At 39.3% G+C, this 25,483-nt stretch overlaps 1 protein-coding gene across 1 annotated transcript; it reads right to left on the bottom strand.

Annotated features, from left to right (window-relative positions):
• Positions 1-8,692: 8,692 nt before the first annotated feature.
• On the bottom strand, positions 8,693-9,727 carry LOC119409900 (free fatty acid receptor 3). Its single transcript, XM_037676808.1, has one exon. It carries the CDS (start codon positions 9,725-9,727, stop codon positions 8,693-8,695), a length of 1,035 nt encoding a protein of 344 aa, XP_037532736.1.
• Positions 9,728-25,483: the final 15,756 nt, after the last annotated feature.

A 25,483-nucleotide genomic window follows, 5' to 3' on the forward strand; every position in this document is an offset into this window, starting at 1 on the left:
ATGTTTGTGGGCTTCAGAAGGAACAAACACACCTACACCCACCTGAAAATAAGAGGATCTGCAGTGGAAGTGGTCTCCATCTACAAGTACTTGGGTGTACACATGAATGACAACCTCAGCTGGAGCAACAACACCACCAGCCTGATCAAGAAAGCTCATCAGAGACTCTACTTCCTCAGACGGCTGAGGCGAGCTGGTCTGGGAAGCTCAGTCCTCACCTCCTTCTACAGATGTGCAGTGGAGAGCATCCTGTGCTCCAGCATCAACGTGTGGCATGGAGGCTGCACAGCTGCAGAAAGAAAAGCTTTGCAGAGAGTGGTGAAGGCTGCACAGAAGACTGTCGGAGTCAGCCTCCCCACCATCACAGACATCTACACCTCTAGATGCAGGAAGAGGGCCACCTGCATTATGAAGGACCTCACTCACCCAGTACACACACTTTTTGCCCCACTCTCCTCTGGAAGGAGGTTAAGGAGAATTAAGTGTAGAACCACTAGACGAAGGAACAGCTTCTACCCTGAAGCTGGTAGACTCATGAATCTCTAACCAGAATAATCACTGTGAAAAATCACATCATGTTGCTGCTGATCTGTTTTATGTTGATGTGTTCATGCATGCTCTTCTGCTCACACAGACTCATGTTCATGCTGCTGTTCTGCATATTGTTTGTATGCTACTAGTGCTTAGTGTATTATTTAGCTGATGTTTTTCTTAGTTCATATCTTAGATCTAATTACTGTTTTTCTTTTACATTTTGTTGTTGGATGTAACTGGGACACTGTACATAATTTTGTTCCACCACATGTACCACGTTGGGTGCAAACGACAAAGAACCTTGAATCCTTGACCCTTGAATCAACAAAGTCTAAAATCAGTCCTGTAAACTCTTATCCTACTAATTTTAACAATATACTTATATGTAGCTAATAAGTTTTACTTACAAGTGTGTCCCAGGAGCTCTAGGGTTCACCGCTGAGTCTGGAGGTCCGGTTCTAGTCAAAGTGCATTTTGGGGGAGGGCAGATCTTCTGTTGGCCAGCATGGGACCATAGGTGGTCAAATTGAGTCCAAGTCTGGATGGAAAAAAAATCTCGATGGGCTGAAAAATAACTCTGAACCTTCTGCGCACATCCCTGCTTAGAAGTCCTTGTGGACCGGCTACCAGCTCTCGAGATTCACCGATGGGTCTGGAGGTCTGGTTCTGATCCAGTTCTGGTCTGGTTCGATGAACTCAACGCAGCTTCTCTGCGTCTGCTGGGTGCTGATCAGATCAAAAACTTTACTGTGCCTCTGCTTTTCCAGCAGAAGGAAATGGGGCTTCTGGGCGCCGTTGCCTTCTGGGAAATGTGGTCGTTATGAGCAGGAATAAAGTGGAGGCTTACTGAGAGAAAACTACAAAATGGTGGCGCCTGTCCGAATTATTTTATTTTTTGTCATTAACTTTTTCACAACCACATGAACAGTGATATTAATGTGCAGTCCACAATCGTGTGTCTTGTACTTTTTTTTTTGGGGGGGGGGGGGTTACAATTTGTTGAGCGTCCACAAGCAGCGATGGAGTGAGTCCACGGAAGTTGAACCTCAAAGTAGCGAGGGATTACTGTACTAGATGAAAAGAACAACTCATGCAAATGTTGCTCAGTTTATAGTTATACTTATAGATATAGATCCTACGGTTTATAAGATAAATATCCATCCATCCATCATCTTTATCTGCATCTTCCTATTTGGGGCGTGGGCGGTCACATAAAAAAAAAAAAAAAAAAATCAAACATATTTGTCTTAAGTAGAGTCCAAGAAAAACTCATTGACTCAAGCATGAACAATAACCCTGGTGTATTTTCATTCTAGACTAAACAAAACTAGATAGAAATATATGAATGTGTGTATAATTTCTTTTGTTGGCATTTTTTCCACATTTCAAGAGTTTTCAAGATTGTGAGGTGAATTTTTGCAGCATTTGTATTTTTTCCATTTTAGTAGACATGAATCCATTATAAAACTGTTTAAAATACTTTAATTGTAGTATTGCATGCTGTTAATGGCAACAGCACCCTTGTTGTAGCTGTAACAAGTACAGAAAAAGTGCATTTATAGAACGACTTCATTATCCTCACCTTTCAGAATGACTCTGCCACGTGTGGCCTGAAGGGACCTGTGACATCCTTTTCCCACCAACCTCCAAACACATACCAAATCCCAGTTTAACCTTGGTACACATTTAAAGTTTTTGTTGTTAAAAGTATCTTGTATACACGTTGTCATAATGGCTTTGTCCTCAGGTCTGACAGCGACACCAGAGGGACTGAGCGTTGGACAGTATCCTCCATCCCTCACTGTCATGCGGGGCGAGACAACAACCCTGCACTGTCATTTTAAAGTGGAATCTCTAAAGTACAGGGTTCAATGGTTCAAAATGAAGCCCGGAAAGCAGCTCGTCCTAAAGTCCTCGAGGCACATCTTTGTGGAGAATTATCACTGCTCCTCCCTGGTGATCACCGAGGTAACACGGAAAGATTCGGGGTGGTATTACTGCGAGGTGAAAGTCCTGCAGAAAGACCCAGAGAGGAAATGGCACCCAGCTCATCATCCTGGGTGAGAAACAAATAGGTGGCTTCAGAAATGAACCTCATTTTATTAGGCCTCTCAGGGTTTTGGAGGTGTTGCCATGCTGGTAATTAAGTCTCATTTGTGTACCTGAGCCACAGTAGGTAAGTGTGGTCCATTCATCACCGTAAAACGAACGGCCGGGCTCAATCTATAAAAATTCAAGTCGTGAAATTCCCTTTGAGTTCATCTTTTTGCCTGAGCAGTTTCATGACAGATCTAGGAATAATCACCCCGGCACAATTCGCAGTGCCTTGTATTGATCTTGCCCAGGGAATTGAAACTCACCAGAAAACAAGGCAGGGAGGGATGACCAAATTATTATGTGGAAATCCTTCGTGCGGAAGAACAGCTTTCTTTTGATTTCCCCTGAATGCACCACTGTTTACACCAGCCGCTAAAATACTATACTTTTGCACATATTATATTTTAATCATTTTTAGGCATATTATTTTAGATTATTTTCCATTTTTATTTAATATCTTTGTGGGGCTTTTGTAATCCACTGTATGTCTGATATAATCATAGTTAAATGCTTTAGGTCTAAATAATAAGGGCTACAGAGTAATGCAGATTCAGTTGAGTTCAGTGAATGCAACCTTTTATTTGTCCCAAATTGTTTATTCATGCATATGTATGTAGCAGAATTATGTTTGGATCAAGAAAAGCAATTGTCTCACCTTTTACGAGAAACCCCTCTCTGTATGTTACAAAACTCATAGCAATGGTTTCATTAGGGTGGCCACAGAGGAAGGTAAGCAACCGTTGTTGTCATAATGACCTTAAAAATTCCTCCTATGTGCTTGCTTTAATAAACAAACACCTATATTTTCTCCATATGCATCTTTGGACAATACACTCCATTCCAGCACACCTCTGTGTCCTTGTTTTCTATACTAGAAGGATCAAATCTAACATATTGTCCTTGTTTTATATTATTTTCTCAATCTCAGTCCCTCCTTCTGCTCCTAAAATATTCCTAAAGATTCCTCCAAACCCACAGAGCGATCATTGGGCTCTCATCTGTCTCAGTGGAGGATTCTATCCAAGTAGGGTCACCCTCACCTGGACCAACCGCAGCGCTGCAGCCGATATCGATCACCTGCCAGATGCCAGTTGCACCTTCCCTGCCAACAGCTCTCATGGCAGCCTGCCGGAGCCCTCAGCTGACGGAGCCCGGCTGTCTTCAGCTCGGTTTGTGAAGTCTGCTGCTGCACACCAGCCATGGTGTCTCCTGATGCTAGACGGCCACGGCCTGGATGTGTATCTGCTCAGTGAGATTATCCTTCCCAAGAAAACCTTCATGAACGCTGGGATAACGTTCACATGCTGGGTGAAGGACCACCCGGCTCTGAACAGTCCTCTGAGTTCCTCCTTCACTTGGGGTAAATACTAATGAATCTCTTATATAAACAGCACAAATTTGTATTCAGTTAAATAATTTTTCACGTGTCAAATTTACATTTAGAACCTGGCTTTGAACCAGTGATCAGGATCAAAAATTGTTGTGTGTTACTCTGACAAATTATGTTTATTATCCAACTTTAGTGCGACAGATTGTTTTAAATGTTTTAACTGCAGTTTGATGGAAAGGCTATGAATCAGTTATAAATGAAGTGCACAAACCACTGCTAAAGCACTCATTTTAACTGTGAGCAAGTCTTTAAAATAGTCATAAAATGCTAAAATGGATCTTGATGAACAATGGAAGCAGAAGTATCACATTTTTTGCTGCTTAGCAGAAATTTGTAGTTGACTTTGCAGAGCAAACCAGAACTTGAAAGTGAAAAACTTTAAAAGTTACATTTATTTTACATAATGAATGTATTTATTTATTTATTTAGGTGGAGGGGGTTGTCTAATGAAGTCAACAAAATGATATTTTGTTGTTTTAAATAAATAAAGCTACTGGATAAAAGATGCCAACACGTCATAACACTTAAATGATGATGGGACTTTAAATGCATATCACTCCATCTTTGCCAGAGCTTTAAACAAAAATTGTCCTTTATTAAGAAATAATGGCACTGTAATCGTTTGGTCAAACGTTTAAAGAAACATTTATGTGCGAACTCGTACAATATTGCAAGATGTCATGCTCAGAGTACAGTCTGTGTTCTGAAGGATTATCAGCCACTGCCATGTGAAACAATCTGACACTTGTGAAATTAAACCGGAACCTACCATGGAGAGATGAAGAACTAAGAAACTTCCAGCCAGAAGATGATCTTTTAAAGTTTATAATGAAGACACAGGCCAGCTGCCTCCAGTTCTTATCAGCTCTAATTATTTGGAAACCTGGAACACACACACACATGTTTGCCTTTCTATCTTTACAGGGACTTCCATCCATCATCTTCTGCTTGTTTCAAAGTCAGGTCTCGGGGGCAGCAGCTTGAGCAGGGAGGCCCAGACATCTCTCTCCACAGCCACCTCTTCTAGCTCTTCTGGGGGGACCCCAAGACGTTCCTAGGCCAACCAAGAGACAGTCTCTCCAGCATGTCCTGGGTCTTCCCTGGGGTCTCCTCCCAGTTGGACATGCCTGAACCACCTCCTTAGGGAGGAGCCCAGGAAGCTTCCTTACCACATACCCAAACCACCTCAACTGGCTCCTCTTGATGTGGAGGAGCAGCAGTTCTGCTCCGATTCTCTCCCGGATGACTGAACTTCTCACCGTATCTCTAAAGGAGAGTCCAGCTACCCTCCAGAGGAAACTCATTTCAACCTCCTGTATCCACGATCTCATTCTTTCGGTCACTATCCAGAGTTTGTGACCATAAATGAGAGTAGGACCGGAGACAGGTGAACAGAGAGCTTTGCCTTACAGCTCAGCTCCCTCTTCACCAAAACGGACCAACACGGAGTCTGGAATACTGCAGATGCTGAACCAATCCATCTGCCAGTCTCAAGCTCCCATTCTTCCCTCACTCGTGAACAAAACCTCGAGATACTTGAACTCTTCAACTTGAGGCAGAACCTCACCCTCAACCTGAAGATAGCAATCCACACTTTTTCTATTGAGGACCATGGCCTCAGATTTGGAGGTGCCGATTCTCATCCCAACCGCTTCGCACTCGGCTGCAAACCGCTCCAGTGAGAGCTGAAGATCACGGCACGATGACGCCAACAGGACCACATCATCTGCAAAGAGCAGAGATGGAATCCTGAGACCACCGAACCGGAAACCGTCCACCAGCTGGCTGCACCGAGAAATTCTGTCCATAAAAGTCATGAACAGAATCGGTGACAACGAGCATTGACTTCCATTCAATTTTCATTCATTTCTATAGCCTAACCCTGACCTTTACCCTAATCCTAACAATTACCAGTACATACCCAACCCTAAACCTAACCCATTGTCAATTCATACCTTAGTCCTAAACCTATCCCACCAATGGCATTTCTTCTTGTGCAGCCCGGGCTTTGGACCCCATAAGGAACATTTGGTCCTCACAATGTAGTATGTGTTGGAAAAATTGACTTTAAAAAAAAAAAAAAAAAAGGTAGCAAATACAAATACAAACACACACACACACAGAGGGGGCCGAGGGAAAGCACTTTATTTACGATCACATTTTAATCAACCAAACATTTGCTATTCCACTTGAGTCGCTTTAATCAAAACCAATAAATAAACTAAAAGATGTCCAAGTTCATTCGTCCCTGAAGAGTTTTAGCACTCAGTCAACTGAATTTTTACCAGATGTGTGAATTTATGTTTATTCTCTGTTTGTCTAAAGACAGATATTCCAAATGACGCGTGGTTCCTCGGTGTCATGGTCTCTTAAATACAAGCGGCTTGTTGTGTCTATTCTGCTTTACTGTTGTTGCTGTTCACACACTGATCATCCCAAGGTCTTAGACCACCTGCAACAAGGCACAGCTGAGCAAATTTATGTTGTTGTTTTTGTTCAGTCTTTCAACACTCATGAAGGTGGGGAAACAAGTTTATCCACCAAAGGTGATTATTCTCAGATTTTTCAGCATCACTCTCAATAATTTCCTTTGTCCTTCTTTCCAGATGCCTCTCCGAGCAAATGTATCACCTACTTGAACATCGTAAAGTTGTGTTTCCTCTCTGCAGCAACTGTTGTGTTTTTACTGGAAGGTGAGACCTACTTAGCACGAATTACAGGAACCTATAAAAAAAAAAACGTGTTTCATTTGTGCAATCTTGTTTTCCACAGCAGTCAAACATGCCCGGGTGCAGCGAAAATGACGCCTGCCATGCGAGAACAACTTTTCTCCCTGCCTTCGGCAAACATGGACCTGTACGCGCACATGCACGCCCACTGGGCTGCTTATTTTCTCATTGTCTTATCACTGTAACCTATCACACACACACACTGTTGGGGAAAAAGTCAACACTGACGCAACAACCAATTACTGTCTTTCAGGAAACACGAAATGAAATGAGAGAAAGTGGACTGCTGGTGTTCCGAGTCTCAGCAGACCAACCTTTGACAAACAGTTTCACACAAATTCAAGACCAGAGACATCACAGAGAAATGGACTCTGAACTACACAAACCATTTCCAAAGACGCCCCTCTTTTAAATGTGATGTTAGCTTACTGCTCATTGATGCATGTGTGCATAATTTGTATTTTGTTGCTTCCTGTCCCCTAAATCCTGACTCGTTTCTTTCCGCACATCAAAACTGATCATTTAACTTTTTTTTTTCCCCCATTTACTGCACAACGATGGCAACTCTTGTTAATTTGCTCTTTGCATCTGTGGCTGGTCGCCCGTTCATGTTAGTCATTCACTGATGTTTATGTGCACCCACCCCCACAAAAAAATATGTCTCCTACATTTTTTATTCATTTGTCAAAGAAAAAAAAACAGATTCAGTGATTTGCTTAACCTCTGTTATTTGTATAAAACAGGATTACAGGAGATGCCAGTGCTTCCTTGTGCAGAACTGTTCGTGTTTTGCATCATGAAGGTGTTGGGAGGAAGTTTATGATAAATTTAGCCGTGACCACAAAAACTGCCAGAAATCATAAAGATGACTCTTAAGGCAAACAAATGACTCCATAGTATAACCAGATTAGCAACAGCCAATGCTGGCTGTCTTTTTTTTTTTTTTTTACTGAATAAAGTTCGGATTGCTCACATATAATCCTTTTTTTTTTACCTTTTTTAAATTGTATGCATCCTAAAGAAAATGCCGGATCTGATGACGGCATCTGAACGACGAGGTGGGAACTAACCATTCAGAAATGAATTAGTCTTTATCTCTGTGCAAAACAAACAATGACTTCTTGTTCAGTTCTGTTCCAGGCATGGTTAATAATCATTTCGTTATACGGTTATTAGATTTATTTATGAAAATTGGGTTTGCGTTGGAAACTTTATCTTCCTCTTTTGATGTGTGGACTCACACGGCGTGCACAAGTCTTATCAAAACGGGTTTCTTTACAAAACACTCCGAGTCATAAATTATGTAAAAGCTCTTTTTTATAGGATTTGTGTATGAAAATATTGTTTCTTTCTATTTTACAAGACGTTACAAAAAAACAACCTTCAAGACAAATTACAAAATACAGATGGTTGTGATTGGGTTTAAAACATGTTGCATAACAGAAATTTAGTACCTAAAGGTTTGATAAAGTCGTTTTTTCAACACCATAGAACCTTTTTCCCTTTTGTCACGACAGCTCGATACATAATGAGCATGTTGCTGCAAACAGACATCATATCGTGTTCATGATTAAAGCAGGAAAAGAAAGCTTCATAGCTTTTTGTGCGGAAATGACGGCCTAGATGTTTCCTTGCAGTCTTGTTATGTCTTCACAACACCCTGCTGCATTATGGGAGTTATTATGAAACCCAGCTATTTAATGCAAGAAATGCTGCTTTTATTTTATGTGACAGTTCAAGGCAGCCTGTCTCTGCAGCTTTGCACAGTACGCTGCATTGGAAAATTGATGCCGCTTTCTCGGGCAAACAGAAGGTTGCTTCAAATCAGAAGTTCATCAGAGAGTCAAACAAAGTGTGCCGCCGTGTTTACAGCCAACTCGTTTTCATGCGTGTAAAAACATAAACATGAAGTTAATTTCCTGCTTGCAGAGATGAAAAAAAACTAGAGACTGCTGCTCCCCGTTTCCTTCCTGTCAGTTCTGATAGCATTGATCTCCTGTTGTTTGTGCTCCTTATCATTTTCAGTCTCACTAATTCCCCCCCACAAGGCCTGGAACGTGTGACAGGTTAGGCACCTGCCGAGGCTACTTTTAACCCTTTCTGCCACGTCACTGACGGTTCCTCTCATGGCAGACGAGGAGAAGTAGAAAATAAAGGGGTCCAGGCACGTGTTGAAGGTGCTGCACAGCAGGGCTATGTCCCTCCATGCAGGACTTTTCTTCATAATGAAACCCACAATGTGTGAGACGTTGTAGGGGCCGAAGCACAAAGCAAAAACTAACAGTGTTCCCAGAGCCATGCCAATGGCCCGGAGGCGGCGGCGCCGGTCAATGTTTTGCAGCCTTGACAGAATCCTGATGAAGTTGATGTAGCAGAAACTGGAGATGAGGAACGGGATGCAGAAAAGCACCACACAGAGCTCCAGACGCACAGGGAGCAGGACCTCCAGCTGCACTTTGGTAAAGTTTTCATAACACACCTCGCTCTTGATTTCATTAATGGCAGAGGTGGCATTTGAGTGGATTTCTTGTCCAATAAAAGGCACAATAAACACAATGCTAAGGTGAAGGAAGCAGAAGATCCAACAAAAGATGCTGGCAGCAACGGCATACATTGGTTTGCGCTTTAGGGTGTGCTTGATGGGGAAAGCTACGCCCAGGTAGCGCTCGACGCTGATGGCGGTGAGGAAGAAGGTGCTGTTGTAGATGGTCAAATAGAAGATGAACCCAGATATCGGGCAGAAGACATAGGGCAGCCCCCACTTCATATCGTTCATGGCCTCATGCATCTTGAAGGGCAAAAACAGAAGGAAGAGGAGATCGGAGATGGTCAGGTTGAGGAGAAGGATGTCAATCGGGGTGGTTTTACGCCTCACTTTCTTCAGAAAGGTGTAGAAGGCCAGGACATTTGCCGGAAAGCCCAGCACAAAGGTAACGATGTAGACGGAAAGGCACAGGCCGGTGTGGCACTCCTGCATGTTGTCTTCTGTGTTAATCTCTTTGAACCGTCAGGGATTGAGTCGTGTCACATTATGTCCTCGACTCTGACTCTGGAGATGAATAGACGCCGCACGGGGAGGTTTGATCTGTCAGGCAGTCCGAAGCACAAAGGCTACTTATTGGGTCAGTGGCCTGGAAGAAAAAGCGAAAAGGCAACGTGGTTTCCCTGTTTCCACCAGTAACCCAGCACTCGTCGTTTCCTCAAGGGCTCTGAGCTCTGCTGATAAGAGAGAATGGAAAGATTACCACACTGACACCAGAGTGTTTCAAACTAGATCTCATTTGACACTTGGATTAAAATATGCACTGCTATCTTGCTCTGCTATTAAAATTCAGCTAACAATAAAAAGGCTTTCAGAAACAAACAGTAATTCCTGCTCCTTATTCTTCTTAATTTTTGTCCTTATTTGAACCTCAGAATATATTGAAACAAGTGTATCTCATAATAGTCTTATGGGTTTGTATACAAACCAAATGTGTGTCCCATGCTGTAAATATACAGCAACAGTGTTTTTATAATTAGCTTCCAGACCATTTTATTACTTTATGTTCCAATAGTGGACATGCTGTGAAAATGATGCCCCTCATAAACCTATAATAATTTAACTACACAAGAGAAATTAGTGTATCAGAGCACAAACACATTGCTGTCCTCGCAGCACCTTTATTGTCAACATTCTGTTTTTTTCTTGTGGACGAAACACAAACTCAAGGTAAAAGTAATGGAAATAGTTATCCAAAATTATTTTAAGGAGTGCAGTGTATTTTAAGAAAGCTACATTTTCTTACCTCTCATGTACAGGGCTGCTTCAAGTAAGGTACAGCTCATGACTGAAGCTTGTTTCTTATAGTCCAATCAGAAAGTAAGAGGAAGTGAGATTTTTTTCTTCCTTGCAAGAGAATGTGACAAAATCAACAAAGTACACCAAATGAAGCAACCTGAAAACTTCCCCATTGTCTGAAATGGTAAATTACTAGTTTGAAATAAAAAAAATTACACCTCCACAAACTTCCTTTTATCAACAGGTTTGAAAGAAACTGGAGGTAATTGTGCCTTACCTCTGCAAGTCACCATTGCTCTGCTTTGTTTGAACTCCTCCGTGCACCAGCCTTCAGCTCCAATCTGCCGCTGTCTGGTACAGCCCCTTATTTACATGATAATCTAAACATTCAGCGCCGTTAATAGAAATTATTATTAGAGAGAAACCGCCCCAGTTTATCTCCCACGTTCGCCGAACACGGTTTCCTCGGTGACGGCTGGCCTTTCTGCACTCCGACTGTCACATATGCTTTCTGCAGGCCCGTTTGATTGTAAGCTGTTAAATCACGTTTAGTTATCCATGTCGAATGTGGGTTTTTTTTTTTTCCTTTCTCGAGTCTCTTAATCGTGCGACGCAGGGAACAGAGGTGACTTGCATTCAGAGCCGTCCCTCCCAGAGCAGCATGTGGTGAAGGCAGCACGGCAGGCTGATAAACAGAGGCTTGCTGTTTGGATAGCGATAAACGTCACAAGATAGATAAATATATATATATATATATATATATATATATATATATTAACTAAACCATGGCTGGCTTGTTTTCACTCAGAGGAGACCAATTAAGCTAACACTTTGTGCAATCCAACTGTATTCTGCAGGTGAAAGACTCTCAGGGACAGCAGAGGTTGTTGGCCTTTGTTGCGTTCAGATAAAATCAGAGCAACAGGTCACCGCCATCTTTAACAGGTGGCACACGAAGCACAGGCAGTCCTGGTTAATTTTTACAAAGTCACTTATACAGGCTTTTGAAAATGTAATGACTCAGGGGCGTGCAGAGTTCTTTTTATGTTTCTTTCAGTATGTAATCACTCCGAGGTAGTTTCACTTGATAAGAGACTTTCAACAACTGATTTGCATGAGTTTCAGCTACTTGTCTCAGCCTTTCTTCTTCTTAGGTATTAATCCTTTTTTACCGTGTCACTCACTTCTTGTTGCCGTTATCAATCTCATTTAAAAATCCTCTTTTATCTCACTTTTGGCGCCGTAGGCAAGCGAGCAAACACAAACTGTGTTTCTGTCCAAACTGTGTTTCTGTCTCAAGCTATCGTGTTGGCAAGCTTCGCATAATTCTGGGCTATCACAGCGCATTAAGCAAACTGCTGGGTTCCATGGAAACGCTTGGTTTTACAGAGTGACATCGGGGAGTTTCAGAAATGTCTGACCACAAACGTTTCTGTAACCTTGCTGATATTTCATCATCACGGCACGACAGCGAGCATCAGAAATTAAACAATTCAGCCTCTCGGCGAGAGACAGAAGAGCAAATCAAAAGAGGCATGTATGCAGGGTACCGTTTTGCATTCATACCCTTCATATTTCATTTTTTCTTATCTTTTAAAATTCCATGAGTCGTAAAATTGTTTTATTTTTTTATTTTTTACATTAAAGCTGCCCTTGCTGCAACTGGAAACTTTTAAGTAACGTCCAGTGAGTTTTGATGAGTAAACAGTTTTTGTTGTCACTGTTTTTGGCTACAAAAGCTTTTATTTTAACATTTTGAATCAAAGAACGTTTGAGCAACTTGTGGAAATTATTTTAAGACGGCTGTGGGTTAGTTTAATTTGGACTTCAGCTCTTTTTTACTAAACTGTTTGGTAAAGCTCAGGCATCAAAAATAAGGCTTGTGTCTACAAATGTTTTGTAAAAGGTTGGTAAAAAGATTCAAAGCTGTAATGTGCATGCATTCTTTAAATAAACTTTTCTTTTTTTTTAACTTCTGTATGAATTTTTGTTTCTGCAATGTGGCAAAATAAGAACGTTTTTTGATGACAACGTAAATACAAGCAACAGTGGTGATTTTAGCCTACTTTTTTGGGGGGTGGGAGGGCTCAAGCACCCCTGAAAAATAAAGAAACACCATTATTCGCATTTTGTAAGAAAGCTTAGTTCTCAAATCTTAGATTCACCAAAATATTGAATAGATTTTAAATAAATATGGAATAAATAATGACAGTGCCAGTAATTTTTTTTTTTTGGCACGAGTCAGATCCTCAATGCTACCTGTCAATCAGTCCAGTACGTTCGTCAGCAACTACCAGTTAGCAACCTTAATTTGTCCCAAAGTTAAATGCCCCTTAGCTGCAGGAGCAGGGTTTCCCTCCGACAGCATTGTCGGGGTTTTGCATTACAAACACTTCGCAGTCGTGGGTTAATGGTTAAATTAAAGGTTAAAGTTAGTTGTGCTTTTTTTGTAGATATATTCAAGAATTCAAGGTTCTTTGTCATATGCACCACATGTGGAAACGATGTACGAAACTATGTACACAGGGTCCCAGTTACATCCAACAAAAATACAAATTGTAAAGAAAAACAGTAGTAAGATCAAAGACATGAACTAAGAAATATGCTAAACCAGGGGTGTCCAAAGTGGAGCCCGCAGGCCAAAGTTGGCCCACGAAGCCATTTGATTTGGCCCGCCAGGAACTGTCCTCATTACTATATTGAAATCTCATAAGCCAAGGCACTGCATTTTTATTCCACCATTGGAATGAATCATAACCACTGGTGTTGGTCCACTGTGTTTTCTGAGGTCCAAGGTCAACGCAGTTGGAAGTTTTAGAACGCTTCATGCTTCCTGCTGCTGACCAACTTTATGGAGATGTAAATTTAATTTTCCAACAGGACTTGGCACCTGGACACAGTGCCAAAGCTACCAGTACCTGGTTTAAGGACCATGGTATCCCTGTTCTTAACTGGTCAGCAAACTCGCCCGACCTTAACCCCATAGAAAATCTATGGAGTATTGTGAAGAGGAAGATGTGATACTCCAGACCCAACAGTTCAGAAGAGCTGAAGGCCACTATCAGAGCAACCTGGGCTCTCATAACACCTGAGCAGTGCCACAGACTGATAAGACTCCATGCCACATTGTTGCAGTAATCCAGGCAAAAGGAGCAACAACTAAGTATTTATGCTGTGCATGCTCAAACTTTTCATGTTCATACTTTTCAGTTGGCCAACATTTCTAAAAATCCTTTTTTTATTGGTCTTCATATTCTATTTTTTTGAGATACTGAATTTGGGGTTTTCATTAGTTGTCAGTTATAATCATCAACATTAAAAGAAATAAACATTCGAAATATATCAATATGTGTGTAATGAATGAATATAATATACAAAGTTTCACTTTTTGAATGGAATTAATGAGATAAACTTTTTCATAATATTCTAATTTTATGACCAGCACCTGTACATTTATATATTGAAATGCCAAAATGTATACATTTGTTTTAATTTCCTTATTTGTTATATTTTGTGTTCTGTAAAGTTCTTTATACAGAATGGAAGGTTAAATAACTGTATTAAAATAAAAATTACTGTACTTAAAAAAAAAAATTGCATTTCATACATTACATTATCGCATTTGGCCGCGGCCCTCTGATAGATTTTAATTTTGGACTTCAGGGAAAAAGTTTGGGCACCCCTGTGCTAAACTAAGAATACACTAAGCACTAATTGTACAAAACAATGCGCCAAACAACAGCAGCACGAACATGAGTCTGTGGGAGCAGATGAGTATGAATGAACACAGCAACATGAAATAAATCAGCAGCATGTGATCAGCATCATGGATAGTCAGCAGCACATAACCAAGTGGCATTACAGTGATTTTTCCCACAGTTATTATCCTGGTTAGAGACTCGTGAGTCTAACAGTTTCAGGGTAGAAGCTGTTCCTCAGCCATAGTGGTCAGATCTTAGAATCGCCCCGTCTAGCAACAAAAGATTTGTTCCAAAATTAAAGTGACAGCATCAACAAAGGAATAAGAAAGGTCACATTAGTGAAACGTGACAACAGGACTGCGAGTATTTCTGCTGAACATCCAACCTGAACACAAACATAAGAAATGGAACAAGGTTTTGGGTCTGGTATGTGTTGACACTTTGCATACGTTGGTATCGCTTTGGGGGTCAGCTGAGAAACGTGGTTTTGTTTGTTCTTCAGCAGCAAAGACTCAACTCAGAATAAACAAAAAACTAAATTGCTCTGACTTAAGGTTGTTAAAGGAATACAGATAGGCTTGTTTAATTATGTTTGGTTTATTAGGTGTTTTTCTACACTTCAACCTGTTTGTAATGTGATTAGCTTTAGCTGATAACGTGCTTGGGTTTTGATAAAACTGCATGCTGCTCATTTTAATTTGCTCACAGACCTAAAGCAGATAGATTGGCATCTCAGCAGACTTGTAGATGATGGAAAATGATACCGAGGTGTCGTCACAAACGAGTCCTAATCTTACGTAGGCCGTGAAAATATACCAAACTAAACCAAGCCATGTGCGAAGCTGAGGAGGGAGATGTTTAGTCACGTTGTCAAAACACTGATTTAAACTATATTTTTTGTACCTCTCATAGCAAAGCTGGAAAAGAGAGATCTAAAGCTTGTTTTGGATGCAACTCTTCTATCCGTCTTTACATCTCAGGAGTTTTCTTGTCATCACAAAGCCAAAGCTGGGAGAGTATTTGAAGAAAAGGTCATCTCTGTTTGAAAGATCCTCTGATGTGCTTTTGAAACCATCACACAATTTGCAGTGTAGCAGCTTTATTAGAACTAGCCGTAGTGGATTGACCTTTGGCATTAAAGAAGCTGACACGTTCTCTCATTCGTAGCATGTGTGCTTCTAATTGTGCAAAATAAAGATCTAGCTTCCAAGCACAAGTTGCACACGTGTTTAGCACAAACAAAATATTTTCTCCCTAGTTCTGGACAGGTTGATTGGTTTGAAAACTGGTCACGGACAGCAGCATCGGACCCACAAACCTGAGGTTGTCAGATTGCTGTGAGTGCAGTTGGACAAAGCTGATGCAACAGAAGTATATTTGTGACGGAGCGTACAAACTGGAACAATGACATGGTTCTAATGCAGTGTTGAAGCGCAGAGAGAAAAGTCTTTGGAGCTGCAGACTGCGTTTCCTGAAAGCAGAATAAAACCATGCATCTGACAGAGGTGCCAAAAAGTAATAATGTATGAACGTAGTCGGCCCTGCACAGATGCTTTCCTCACAAAACAACTTAAGGAAAGCACTGACTGTTTCTTTTCTTCAAAAAGGTCACAAGTTATCGTGAAAATTCTCACTTAAATTCATCTAAATGTTCCCCTGAGACCTTTTTTGTCTTCTTAAGTGGTTCATGGGTTAAATGGAGAGGGTGAACTATGATGCTTTAATGGAGCTGCTAACTAGAAATTAAATATATTAGAGAGGTTTTGAAAAGAGCTTTATAATGAAAAATATCCAACCATTTCAATTAAAAGTTGAAGTAAAACTTGTTTTATGCGCCGTAGCTTTTAATTCAGCTGCATTCTACAATGTTTACCAGAACATGATGATTTTTCTGAAGAAATTTTGAAGTTTGTCAAAAAAATTCCAACAAATTCCTTCCATATATACTGCACTGTATTTAGACCAGTTTGAACTGTGCTATAGTACCAACTAAAGTGTTAAACTAAATTCATAGTAATACAATTTAAGTTTTAAATATCTAAGTGATAAAACAAATTGGTGTAAATATGAAAGGAAAAACCTGTCATTTAGAAGTATACAATTTCAAAAACAGTTCATATCTGGTCAAGAAAATCTAGTTCAAGAAGAATAAAACAGGCAGTTGTTATTTTTACTACGTTCCTTGAATGTTACATACAAGTTTAAAAGTGTACATGCCATGAAACAGGAATAGTTCCAACCTTATTTCCATCATGGGAGAATAAGTGGAGGTGGTGGAGAAGTATAAATACCATGGGGTTCACCTGGATATGCAACAGTAAAGTCATCTACAAGAATGTACAGAGCAGACTGTACTTCTTGAGGAAGCCGAAGTCCTTCAATGTTTGCAGCAAGATGCTGCATATCTTCTAAAAGTCTGTTGTAGAGAGCGCTATCTCTTCTGCCATCATCTGCTGGGGGAGCAGCACCAGAGCACGTGACTTTAAAAAGATCAACAAGCTCATAAAGAAGGCTGACTCAGTTCTGGGGACTCCTCTAGAACCTTTGGAGATGATTGTACAAAGAAGGATCCTTCATAAAATGAAGAACATTATAGACAACCTCATCCTCTTCATCAGACCGTCATACAACAACAGTGTCTTCAGTCAGAGGCTTCTTCAGATCTGCTACAAGAGATCCTTCCTGCCCACAGCCATCAGCATCTATAACAACTCTAATGGAACCAGGACAATGAGTTACAACATTTAATTTCCCTCTGGGATTAATAAAGTATTTTTTTATTTTAATTTAATGTGACAAGATTGACAACCTACTCTTTGAGTTGTGCTGAGTGTCAATCTTGTATTGGATTAAACATTTTATTTTGCCCAATCAGGTGGGAGTGGGCGGGATTAAATGGTACGCTGCATGAAACGTGTGCCAGAGTGAAAAACCAGACAAGTGCAGAGAGCACAGCGACACAGATCTGGAACAATAACAGAAAAGCTGTCCATTACAACGGTTAATGGAGTGTTGCTGACTGTAACGGACTTTAAAAAAGCATATGAAAGTAGACAAGGAGCTAACCTTTGGACCTGCTGGATGAGTTAGAAGTTCCCTATTCAGCCGTTGGATTCCCATCTGTGAGTTTGCTGACAGGAAGAATCTCGGCGTTCATACGACATCACCTACTTAACTTAACTCAGTGCCATATTAAAAAAAGGGATCTCCACATCCACATTTTCCCGATCCAATCTCAAACTTTGAAGAATTTGTGAGTACAAAACTCAACCAATGCACGTGCTTTTTATTTTTATTTGCTCAGTGGGCGAACGAGCCATTTGTTTTTAACTCCCATGCACCCAAGCATCGATTCAGGCCTGCAACGGGTTATTTTGGGGTTGAATTTTATGTTTGAAAAGCCTTACTTTAAATATTAAGGGGTAATTTACACTGCAAATATTTGGGTTAAAATCAATAGAACTGAAAGTACTGTGAAAAGTTGTTTTGTTTTTATTTTATCTGTGCAAAAAAATAAAGTATTCTATTTACATGGTTTCTTTCTTACTAAAAGTGTGTTAAATTTTAAATCAGGCACCAGTGTCAGTCACTTTAAGTGTTTGTTTTTTTGTATCCCAAGTGAGTGTATTTAATATAAACATACAGTTATCTGAATGAAATTCTTAGTGGGTTAAACAAAGTGTAAATTCATACTAAGTGGAGACGCCACCATCAAATTAAATATAAACAATAAGTTGGATCTCCTATAAGCTGTTAGTATAGCTATCTTTAAAATAACATTCCCAGGGCCCAAATCTATGTACTGCATTTCAATCTAACTTACTGGTTAACTCTTTAGCTAGGTGGTACGGCACTACATAAACTACATATGTAATTCCTCTATAAAACCCATTAGTAATTTGGAACCGTGTACTAATGCAAGATGTCAAAAAGTCAACATTTTGATGCATAATCGGTTTAAGAAGTGTAAAGAAAGCAAGGATTTAAAAAAAATAAAGCTGCTGTCAGAAGCTCATTAGAGTTGCCATGGTAACCACACACACACCTGTGTTTCTATTCCCTACAACAACCTCAACAAGACATGTAGAGTGAAATGCAGATTAGAAAGAAACAAATCAAAATAACGGTTAACATGCTGACGAGTTTTATTTGAACAGTTCCTGAGCTACAAGTGGTGGAAGCGTCTGGTCGTCATAAGTCCTTTTTTTTTTAATGTCTACAAGATTTTTTGGGGGTTGGAGTAGAGTTAAAAAGACCACTCACCTCCAAGTTTGAAGAGAAAACTCCGAGTTCAGATACAGTGGAAGTCAATGTGAGTTTGATTCGGTGCACTCTGGACTCTGAGAATCCAGATGCCTGACATCTGGACTGCAAGACTGTTAGCAAGAGATTGATCGGTCCCAATTAGATGAACATAAGTGTTTTATCCAAGTTGAAATCGGATGAATTTAAACTTCCTTTATTTGACTGATGACTGAAAGATGAAATGCTTTCAACAAGAAGAATCCACCCAGAGGAGCGGACGTATTTTTGTTAGATTCCTTTATTTGACTTTAAAGTTTTATAATTGTAGGGTTAAGTTTGAACTAAGTACCCTGCATGAAAAAAGCAGGTCAAGGAATTGAATGAATGTTCAGTTTTTGAAGCAAAATCTATAACTAAGTCTTGATCTTTTACTTTCAAATATTAATCACACAGGCCAAAAATATATATACACAACTAGGGGCAGAGCTGGCCCTTGGGCTTTGAGTTTGATGCATGTGGTCTACACTGTATGATGTACAGCTGACAAAAGTAATTTAGGCCAGGGCTATTCAACTGAACTGCTCAGGGAGCCACAGTTTATGAAATTGAGCATCTTAATTTTTAACTTCAATTTTCCCAGCTGATGTGAGCAAAGACTGCTTGTGTTGTTCAACACAAACATGGAGAGCGAAGACAAGACTCATTTGTGTTATCAGCGTTTTGAAGACAACGTGAGAGAGGATGGAGATGACTGGAAAATTGTACCTTTTGCGTTTACCGTAAATGGTATAAAAAAAATTAAAAAAAAATTAAAAATAACGCCCGAGTTCTTCCGAGAATGAGGAAGGAAATAAACCAAATGAAAATTCTCTGTTGAAGTAACAGCACATGCAACAAAGAAGTTCTTTTGTTTGTTTTTTTAAGTCCTGCTGACGGACGAGATGCTCCCAACTGTGAGCTGCAATATAGATGTCTATTTTTTTTATTTTTTTATTTTTTTATTAAAGGTAAAACATAAAAAAAAAAATTAAGTATGTTTACATTTTGGACTTGATCAAGTGGCAAATAATAGTGTTGTAGATGTTTTTTTTAAACCTTAGCTTTTTGTAACAAATTTCAACAAATGTGTTGCTATTATTAGAATAGATTATTAAAAACACAATTGTGTAGGAACTCTAGTGTGGAACTAAAAACAAAAACCTTCTGGGGATTTGAAAAAAAAAAAAAAAAAAAAAAAAAAAAAGGTAAAAAAAATAGAGTCAAATCAGAATTGTTGGGTTTATTTTTAACAGTGCTTCATGTGATTTTTAAGTGCAGTCTTTATAAAAATGCCACTACTGTCAGGGTTTTAGGCAGGGCAGGAAAGAACCCAATGGTGCAGGCAGGACTCAGAGGCCATAATGTAAAAATAATAAATGCTGTACTTTAATAATAAAAAATAAAGTAGCTGATGTGGCAGCAAAAATTTAAAAGGCTGATAATGCAATACACAAGGGACACAGGAGACAGACAAGGATACCAGACGATAGACTGACTCTACACAGGACTAAGACAGACTTATATACACAGACAAGACAGGGTATAATTACAAACACCTGGAGGACACGCATGTGGAACTGATCAGGGCAATTAAGGAGAAACAATAGGAATACAGACACAAGGAGACCAACAGAGGCATACCATCCTTACAGCTGTAGGTTACGATAACAGTTTGAATATATGACCTATATATAGCAATGTTGACTATGATAATAAATCAGTTAATCAATCAGCTTTATTTATTTAGCATTTTTTGTGCTCATGGCAACTTCAAGGTCAAAACATAAAGGAACAATGGTTCAATAACACTTTTTACAGTTAGTGATCCGAGTTCATCACTGCATTCAGAAATTAAAGCTTTAACTCTAAAGTAATACAGTAAATAAATAAACACACACACACACACATACATACATTATATACTGTATATATGTCAAGATGCATTATGGTTGCTTTATTCACTGAGCCATTTAAAATGCTAAGGAGTAAAAAGAAACGTGTTTCCTTAAGCGTTGGGCCGATTCAAAGTTTTAATTGTTTTCTTAAAATCACAAAATAAGATTAAGAGGAATCATCCCTGCTATCATTCTACAGTCGCATATGGATTCATTACTGCACAAATAAGTCACACATCTAAAATTTTCTGAAAAGAAGGTACCCCAGATTTTTGAGTGAGTTGAAAACTGGCCCTCTACTTCACAGATTTCTCACCCTGTTGACTGTTTCCATAATTAATGACCATTCAAACCCAAACAGAGCTTGGGAAAAAAGAGGAGGTGATGCAACAAGGTAAACACGCTGACAAAAAAAAAAAAAAAAAATCAAACACTCCATTTGTATTTTTCATGACTTTCTCTGAACATTTTTTCTTTACTATCTTCAGTAAACACAAGGTTGGACGGGTTTGGATTGCTTTTTATATTTTAATATTCACATTTGAACCTTTAAAGTTAAAACTGTTTGTAATTTAGACAGAGAAATATGTATCTGAGAAGTTTGTTTGAAATGTAGGTGTAATGTTGCAATAAATGGACAATCCATGGAAAAACCATGACACAAGACAATGTGATACAATAATATGATACAATACTGTTTGATATGCAATAAGATAAAATGCATTGCAACAGAATATGGTGCAATATGTTACTATGCACTCCGGTTTCCTCCCACAGACCAAAAACATGCATGTTAGGCTGATTGGTAACTCTAAATTGTCCCTAGGTGTGAGTGAGAGAGTGAATGGTTGTTTGTCTCGTTCGTCTCTATGTGGCTCTGTGATGGACTTGCGACCCATCCAGGGTGTACCCCGCCCCTCGCACAGTGATTGCTGGACATGGGCACCGGTGACCCCCGTGACCCAAAATGGAACAAGCGGGTAAAGATAATGGATGGGTGGATGTTACTATGCAATATTATGCATGTCCGCATGTGGAAATTTGTTTTGATGCTGTTGAAATGACTAATTCCACTGATAAATAGATCTTTAAATCATTTTTACATACAAACATGGTCCTCCAGACAAATAATTGCACACTTCCCATTTTAAAAGTGTATAAATGAACAAGGGAAACTTTTAGAATAGGATGACAGATGCTTATTACAGTAAATATATAATTGAACAATCAATCCAGCCTCATTGTTTTAAAAAAAAATTAATAAAGTGGAAATTTTTACTTTTTTTTTTTTTTTATAATGATTCGTTCTGAATTTTGGGAACTCTACATTCTGTCCAAAGACAAGGTAATAAAATACAACGCATTTTATTTGCCGTGTTTGAAGAAGTACTGCAGTCACCTTTCAAATATTTTTAGAGGAAGTTGAGCAGCAAAGCTTGCTATGTCATGACATTAATTTGTTCAAATTTACAATTTATCGGAACTGCATCTCGCAGACTCTGCTGCTTCTTATCAAAGTGCATATTTCCGTTCAGATCAGAGGGCAATAACCGTCAGAAACAAAACCAAGGTTTAAAACAAAAGGTTCTGTCCCACACATACAGAACAATCAAACCTCCATCTGTTCAGCCAGAGCATTAGAAATAAAAAAAATATACTGTTTTACATCAAGAAGCTATCTCTACAATGAAGAGATTGCTGCTCTGTGCTTCACAGACTTGGGCATCCCAGAAGCTTCCTTGCTAATCCCTTTGTTAATACCCAGAGCATGAACCTATAAGCTTCCTTATGTTTGTGATGGAGGGGGAAGAATGACAACATAATTCTCTCATCCCAACAGAAGAGTTCAGTCGCTGCTAAGCTACCATGTTGCTATTTGAAGAGTGAGTTTGTGGCCAACGTTGGACTGATTCCATTCCCCGTGACACATTAATGAATAAAAGCTTAACACGTTGAAAAGATAATCCTGCACTTTTTAATGGACGCCTTATCAACAGTGACCTAAGTGCAAAAAAATATTACTATTGGAGGACAGAAATCTGCCTGAAATTATAGAGAAGCATTCAAGAGTTTTATAGATAAAACTTTTTGTTTTTAGTCCCTGGCTCCACGCCTATACAAACTACCGGTAATCATGCTGGTAATGATTTACCGTAATTTCTGGACTATCGAGCACACCTGACTACAAGCCGCACCCACTAAATTTAAAGATAAATTATTATATTTTTTTGTACATATATAGGCCACACTTGTATATAAGCTGTGGGTGTCCACGTTGTAACATGAGATATTTACACAGAAAGATTTTTTTAAACTTTTAATTAAATACATACCAGTAACATACAATACACAAATACCCACAGTAAATGTTGGGGTGTGTTTTCTGAACGGTGCCAGTAACACGGCTGGTAAAAAATAAATAAAAATACAGTAGCCTACCAGTAAAATTCATTGAACACTATCTTCATCTTCCTCCTGTGCACTAAAACCACTAAACTTATCTTCTTTAGTGTTGGAATTGAACATTCTCGGAAAAACATCATCACGCATCTTCAGTCTCTCTTTCATTACTCAAGAGCCACACCTGATTGGATGAAGAACAAAAACAAGGCATTTCTAAAGGACTACACCTGATTGGACAAAAAAAATAAAGCGTTACTCAAGAGCCACACCTGATTGGACGGGAAAAAAAAGGTGTTACTAAAGGACTGTACCCGATTGGACGAAGGTATCAGAAGACTTATTAAGCAAGTGTTAGCCAGTTCGACATTAGCGACGTCTCCATAACTTCTCTTTCCGCCTCACTTAACACAGAACTCCCGGTTACATTTCAAAATAAGAGCAACATAAACGGGTAGTGGGGAGGGCTAAATGTTTGTTTCATAATACCTAGCCATTACATTAAAAAACTAAATCCGTTTTGGTTGTGGAATAATGTGAAAATAGGTACAATCAATTCAAATAAAGAAAAATAAAGAACAAAATTTTAATGATACTTAAACTGGCTTTGGGACAAAGGATGTTACCTTTAACTTCACATTTTCATGTTCATCCTTTTAAAGCAGTCACTGCAGATGAGTGATTGTCAGTTTCTGTAAGATTTCTGCAACTGGAGCAGGTATTTCTGCTTACTGGTTCCTCAGCTGTCTCACATTTTAAGGGTCAATCCTACTCAATGTTTCAGCTCCTTTCATAGATCAGATCTCACTTCTAACGAGCAAATTTTGTTTTTAGCTTTTGTTTTGGGCCATTATCTCATTACAGGACTCATGATATTTAATTGAGACCAGACTTGTTGACAAATGGGAGCTGGTTTCGCTTCAGATGCTTCATATTTCATTGTACGCAGACCATACTCAAGCCAACCTGTGTCAGGTTCAGCCTATACAACCCAAGAACAAAAGGGAATCTTCTTGTGCAGCAGATATTTTCATTCAACCTTTATTTAAAACAGATAAATCGCAAAACAGATAACGCTGTTTCTTAGAAACCTTCAGTTTAATTTAATTTTGAGCTGATGTAACCTAAAGAGCCAACAAATACAGCTAGCCAATCAGTGTTTGCTCTTTAGAAACGCCTATTCTTTAGAAACACCCATTTTCAGTCTGCAGAGAGCCCCTTTTCTCCCTGGGGGCACAACGAGGAGGGGAGGAAAGAATGAGGAGGGCCAATTAATCCAAGTTTCATTGGTCCACTGTGAGCGGTTCTTTAATTTCGTTAGTCAGATTATTTTAGCCTTTATTTATACGGGTAGTCTCATTGAGTTTTGAGGACCCACCTCCAAAGAAAGACGTGTATTGTGCAGCTATGTGAGCGCGGGGTGTGACGAGGCTAAATGTTTTGGCAGCATGAAACTCGTTAGCCTGTCAAAAATAAAATTAAAATCCATAAATTAGCAGCAGCATTGTATAAGCCGTGTGCAAAAAAAGTAGCAGCTTATAGTCTGAGAATTACGGTAACCAACTTCTCATGTGAAGAGTTACCAAAAAGAAATCCCCCCATACAATCATGTTACAGTGCTAGAAATTGTGCAAATATTATTTCAGTGACTGTCTCTTTGTTCACACAGAAACTGAGACAGTTTCAATTCAGTATACATGTTTCAACTTTTACGCACTAACGGGATCTAAGCCAAGACACATAGCCAAACAATAAAAGTCTAGTGGATAATGTAGCATTGCTGGGAATTCACAGGGATCACAAGGCTGTTGGATTTGTTTTGAGAGTGATCAGAGGCTTAATACTTGAGTTTCCCAAGAAATAATACTCTTACATCACTGACACTATACCTAATCCTCTGCAAAATTATAAATATGCACAACAGAAAACAGCTTCTTCATTGTTTTACTGAACCTGATACTTCATACTTAATGCCATCTTTATGTTATATATCAGCCGAAATTCTTGTTTTCTTTACAGCTGATTGAGATCATCGTCACACTTTTTAGGTCTTTCTTCCATGCATTTTCTGTTTCTGTTATTCAGCAATATCTAGAATGCACAATGCCAATGGAGGTGGGGTTTATTTGTGCAGCTTCACAATGAGAGAAAAACACCAAACTGGATGATATAGAAGTTCAAAAGAAGTCTGGATCATAAAGATAAAAATGTCTGGAGCAATCAAAAAGCTCAGCTCTATGAAAGCGTCTAATTATGGGGACAAAGAAAAAAGAAAGTGGAATCGCTGGTTTTATCAAGCAGCGGGTGTTTGCCGAGATAAAATAGCGCCTCCGATTGGACCAGATCCACAAGATGGAGACATCACACTCGTTCTTGGAGGTCGATCAAAACATGAAAGTCACAAGTCCTCTAATCAGGCTGTGAAATTGTTCCGCAGACTGAACAGGACGCAGCTCTGTAATATGGTTGAATACAAAGGAGGGTTGGAAGGCAGCTGTAGTTTTACATTAAGGTGAGATGAAAGTTTTATGATCACCATGGGGAAAATACGCCATGTGTTTGGAAACGTTTAAAGAGGAGCTTAGCTGATGATGGCTCGAAAACTAATGGCTGCTCTGCTTGATTTCTTATTTTTAAAATGTAAAAGAAGTTAGCTGATTTTTTGTGTGTGT

The sequence above is a fragment of the Nematolebias whitei genome, chromosome 5 (assembly GCF_014905685.2).
Source record: "Nematolebias whitei isolate Nwh7 chromosome 5, NemWhi1, whole genome shotgun sequence".
In the NCBI taxonomy this organism is placed as follows: Eukaryota; Metazoa; Chordata; class Actinopteri; order Cyprinodontiformes; family Rivulidae; genus Nematolebias; species Nematolebias whitei.